At 39.3% G+C, this 4,873-nt stretch overlaps 1 protein-coding gene across 1 annotated transcript in view; it reads right to left on the bottom strand.

Moving 5' to 3' along the window:
- Positions 1-4,873, bottom strand: part of tenm1 (teneurin transmembrane protein 1) — a 439,293-nt gene that overhangs the window by 140,185 nt on the left and 294,235 nt on the right. Inside the window, exons 20-21 of the mRNA XM_037675401.1 lie at positions 4,039-4,291; positions 3,282-3,302 (exon numbers count right to left, since the gene is read on the bottom strand). Of these exons, the coding sequence (XP_037531329.1) occupies positions 3,282-3,302; positions 4,039-4,291 (274 nt within the window). The remainder of the gene's footprint in view (positions 1-3,281; positions 3,303-4,038; positions 4,292-4,873) is intronic.

The following is a 4,873-nucleotide window of genomic DNA, read 5'->3' as shown; positions in this document are numbered from 1 at the left end:
GGATGGATGGATGGATGGATGGATGGATGGATGGATGGATGGATGGAAACCCTTAAAGTGAAGCATTTTGTCAGAGAAAGAATCATAGATTCTTTATTGTCATTCGCACCTCATGTGGTACATGTGGTGGAGCGAAATTATGTACACAGGGTCCCAGTTACATCCAACAATAAAATATAAAAGAAAAACAATGATGAGATCTAAGATATGAACTAAGAAAAACATCAACTAAATATACACTAAGCACTAATAGCATAAAAACATTATGTCGAACATCAGCACAAACATGAACATGAGTCTGTGTGAGTATATGAGCATGCATGAACACATCAACATTGAAACAGATCAGCAGCAACATGATGTAATTTTTCACAGTGATTATTCTGTTTAGAGATTCATGAGTCTAACAACCTCAAGGTAGAAGCTGTTCCTCAGTCTAGTGGTTCTACACTTAATGCTCCTCAACCTTCTTCCTGAGGGGAGCAGAGCAAGAAGTGTGTGTGCTGGGTGAGTGGGGTCCTTCATGATGCATGTGGCTCTCTTCCTGCATCTGGATGTGTAGATGTCTGTGACGGTGGGGAGACTGACTTCAACAGACTTCTGTGCAGCCTTCACCACTCTCTGCAAGGTCTGTCAGGTCTATCCATCCATCCATCCATTTTCTTTACCCGTTTATTCCATTTTCGGTCACGGAGGTCGCCGGTGCCCATGTCCAGCAATCACTGTGCGAGGGGCAGGGTACACCCTGGACGGGTCGCAAGTCCATCACAGGGCCACATAAAGACAAACGAGACAAACAACCATTCACTCTCTCACTCACACCCTGTCAGGTCTAAAGCCAGTGTATTCCATTTTTCTGGTGCATGAATCCTAACAGCTGGTGAATATTCTCAGTCATCCAGGTCAAGATCAATCCAACAAAAAAAGGTCAACAAACAAAAACAACTTGACTTCTAGTCTAAAGCAGAAAATGAACTTTTACACTGCCATTCAGCTTCAGAATGGAAGTCAAGTTGTGTTTTTAACCCTTCTTTAAGAAAATACTAAAAACATTTTCTCCAGTTTTGGAAAATAAACGAGGTACTGTATGTCTAAGTAAACCTGACTACCGGTAATCTTACTGGCGTATAACTACTGAACATGTCGCAAGCCCATTTGATACTTTAAATATGAATAATGGGATTTTTAATTTGAGTCTGCTTTCAATAGAAAGTCAGTGGAGAGATCTTCAAGCATGAATAATGTGTTCAGATTTTCTATTACTAGTGAGTATATGAGCTAATTAGAAAAGGGCTGAGACTAAAATGGATTGCAGCTGTCTTAAAACACCTTTAGTCTTACTTCATGTGAACACCATTTTAAAAACTTTTACACAACCATTATTACTTTACATGACTGTTTTGACATAAATATAGATTTTTCTACTGGAAGCATCCCAAGCTACACTAGAAGTGCTTCTGCTAGCTACTGCTGCTAGGTCATCTGGACAGTTTCTTTCTTTTGTTGAGACATTTCTTCCTTCATCCAAAGGACTTCATCAGTCCAAGGAGCCACAACAAAACTCAGTCCCACAAGCAGCACACTCCCATAGTGGACCAGCCAGTTTGCTGGTGATAAGATGGTTTCTGGAGTCCTCTCTCTCCCCTGTTGACTCCGCTGAGGCAGCCATAGCCAAAGTGGTTCATAATAATAATAATAATAATAATAATAATAATAAACCATCCAGATAACCTAACTTAAATTTCTTGGATTTATTTTACATGCATTATTGAGCATGGACTTTGATACTTCTGCTAGTACTACTTCTGTTTGAAAATAACCATGCAATAGACATAAATACAAAACAAAAATATATAAATTAGCTTTTAAACAACCTGAATGAAATTTTAGAGCTTAGAATTGTTTTAAGATGGCATCAACCAAATCTGGCCTTAGCCTTGTTAGGACCAGCCATTAGCTTATCACTTGAGTCAGAAATAAACTCAATTTCTCCAAACTGAGGCTGTTCAAAGATCATCTTCAACATGTAAGATACTAATTATTCCTAACGGTTCCAGAGAACCACCTTTAAAGATCTGAACTATCATTTTAAACACACAAGGGCAGACAATGCACCAGTATTGCTTCACGTCTTCAATTAAAATTAAACATTTTGTTTTCTTACTGCGTTTTATGCAGTTTAGCCAGGAACATCTAAATGTGTTGCCTGTAATGTCGGACCTTTATTTGTCCAAATCCAAGCTGTCTGTTTCAGCCATTTTAAAGTGCTTCCACAATTGATGCATTACTCTTTGCTGCTGTGTTTTTTTTTTTTCAGTAACACATTAAAAAGCCAATGGTTTAACCTTTTCTGCCTGCTTGCCATTTTAGCTGATGCAGATGAATCAATCTGTGATTTTCTTAAACCGAGGGTAATTTTTATTTTCTCAATTTACTCAAGCTGCATCTCAGTCTTTCTTTCTATTTATCTCCTGGCAACTGACGCAACTCCCTGCTGGGTTAGATGTTAGGAATCAATGTTTTAAGCTTCCTAGAAGGAAATTATACTCCAGTGTGTGCATGTTTGTATTCCCACAGACATGTGTGTAGACACATGTGCATGCAGTCCCACAAACAACCAGTTAGGTTATCATATCTGCATGAATTGAAACTGTAGCGGGGTGGAAAATACCTTAAAAAGACCTCTGTGTTTTGAAATGGGATCTTTGTAACACACAAACAGGCAGAAGCACATAAACACGCACAATTGGCTCAATAAAACTCATGATACACACAAACACACACACGGACAAAACCCTACAACATCTGTCTAATCTTCTGTCAAACATGGTGCATAGAGCTCGCACCACCACCACGCTGGAGGCCAGGGATGATGGTGAAGCCATTTCCAACCTCAAGCTTTTACTTGGGCTCAGAAACCAAGTGAACCGATGCATCCTCCAAACAGACTTTTAGTAATCCTCTAAAAAAAAAAAATGAAATCCTTGACATTTTGGCTGACTTCCAGTGTACAAATTTAATATTGCCTGGTGGATTTTTAAATGAGGATTTGATGGATCTGACTGCAGAATGTGTGCAGACTCTGGTTGTGGTGCGTGGAGTATTTGTCAGGAAGTCAGGTCAATGCAATTTGCAACAAACAAACCCAGTTTAAAAGCTGTGAGGCATTTCCCAACAAGTCCTGTTTAGTCTATTGCTGTTGCTAAGATTATTCAGTGTGTGTGTGTGTGTGTGTGTGATTGTACGTTTATATAGAAAAGTCGTTAATGAGGAATTCTCACCTGTGTCGGGTGTCCCGGTTCCTGATAATAAGCCATTAATGGGTGTTTGAAAAGAAGAAAAGAGAAGATAACAACAATTATTCATAATACTAACAAGATCTGTTTAAAATTTCATACAGATTGGTCAATTTCCCTCTCATAAAACGGGATTAAGTTTGATTTAGATGGCTGTATTGTTTCACATTAAATATTAACCTAAACAGGAAGCTTTTGGCATCTCTTCCCGCGGGGGGGGACGAGGAGAGGGAAGTATCAAATAGAGACGCAGTGAAACCAGAAATATTAGTCAGAGGTACAATAATGACAGCAAATGAGAGAGTAAAGTTACATAAGGAGAACACTCCACAGGACAAATGACTGTGCAATCCCATCGAGATTCCACGCTTGAGAAGCTGCAGAAATAGAGAATGTAGTGCCTGCAGCGCAGCAGGCGATATCATCATAATCCACAGAAAAAAGTGTCTTTGTTTCACAGAGAAGCTTCTCTCACATCCTAAAGAGGTAGATTAGGGCCTGTGATGTGTGAACCTCACACGCTCTGCCTTTGCATAGACACAAACTTCAGAGCTGAGATCAAACAGATCACTGCTGCTGACGATGCCTGGCACAACTAATGCACCACTAACCAACGCCAGCGCAGATCATTGCATTAGAATGGTTAAAAAACAAAAAAAAATCACTTGTTTCCAAATATTTTGTCACGCAGACAAGACAAAGAGGGTTTTACAAACTGACCCAGCAAGCTCCTGACACTCACTTCAGTTCCAGTATGGTCCTGGTGTAGCCATCGGGGTGGACCCTGCGGATAAAGTTAAAGTCTCCAACGTAGAGGGATCCATCAGGGCCGCTGGCCAGCGCCACGGGAGCAAACAGCATCATGTCCCGCACCGCACCGCTGCAGCTCGGGCCACAGGGGACGCTGCGATAGAAACCATTCCCCATAACGGTGTTGATGACAGAGGGCTGCTGGGTCAGGAAGATGTTTTCTCCATTCCCTTTATGGAGGATTCCTGAGAAACAAGGAGCGGAGTAAATCTTTAAAAGTCCTGAGAGCATCTTGTAGGAGTCTGTGTATACCCATGGGCTAACACAGTTGCTCTTATTTTTATTTTATTTTTTGACACATTTTAAACTATTCTGGTTTGTATTGAGTGATATATTTAGCTTTTTGTGCTGTCTGAATTTTTCATTCTGGGTTCATGTGACAGTAACACATGAAGTCACCTCCTTCTTCTGCAACAAAGACATTTGTTCCATGTCCAAAACTGTTGACATGTGGGCCACAAAAAAATAAACTTTGGATTTTAAAATATATAAATAATATTTTCAAGTTTTGACAGTTATCGTATAAATCCTCGACAACAATATACTGGTAAACAAAATATTTTTAGTGAAAGGATTAAAGCGTACTCATTTTGTTTGAAAATGAGTTCTATCTATCATAGATCTATCTATCTATCTATCTATCTATCTATCTATCTATCTATCTATCTATCATAGATCTATCTATCTATCTATCTATCTATCTATCTATCTATCTATCTATCTATCTATCTATCTATCTATCTATCTATCTATCTATCTATCTATCT

This window comes from Nematolebias whitei, chromosome 4, assembly GCF_014905685.2.
Source record: "Nematolebias whitei isolate Nwh7 chromosome 4, NemWhi1, whole genome shotgun sequence".
Classification (NCBI taxonomy): domain Eukaryota; kingdom Metazoa; phylum Chordata; class Actinopteri; order Cyprinodontiformes; family Rivulidae; genus Nematolebias; species Nematolebias whitei.
Note: the sequence above shows the minus strand (reverse complement) of the source record. Positions and strands in the feature narration are given on the sequence as shown.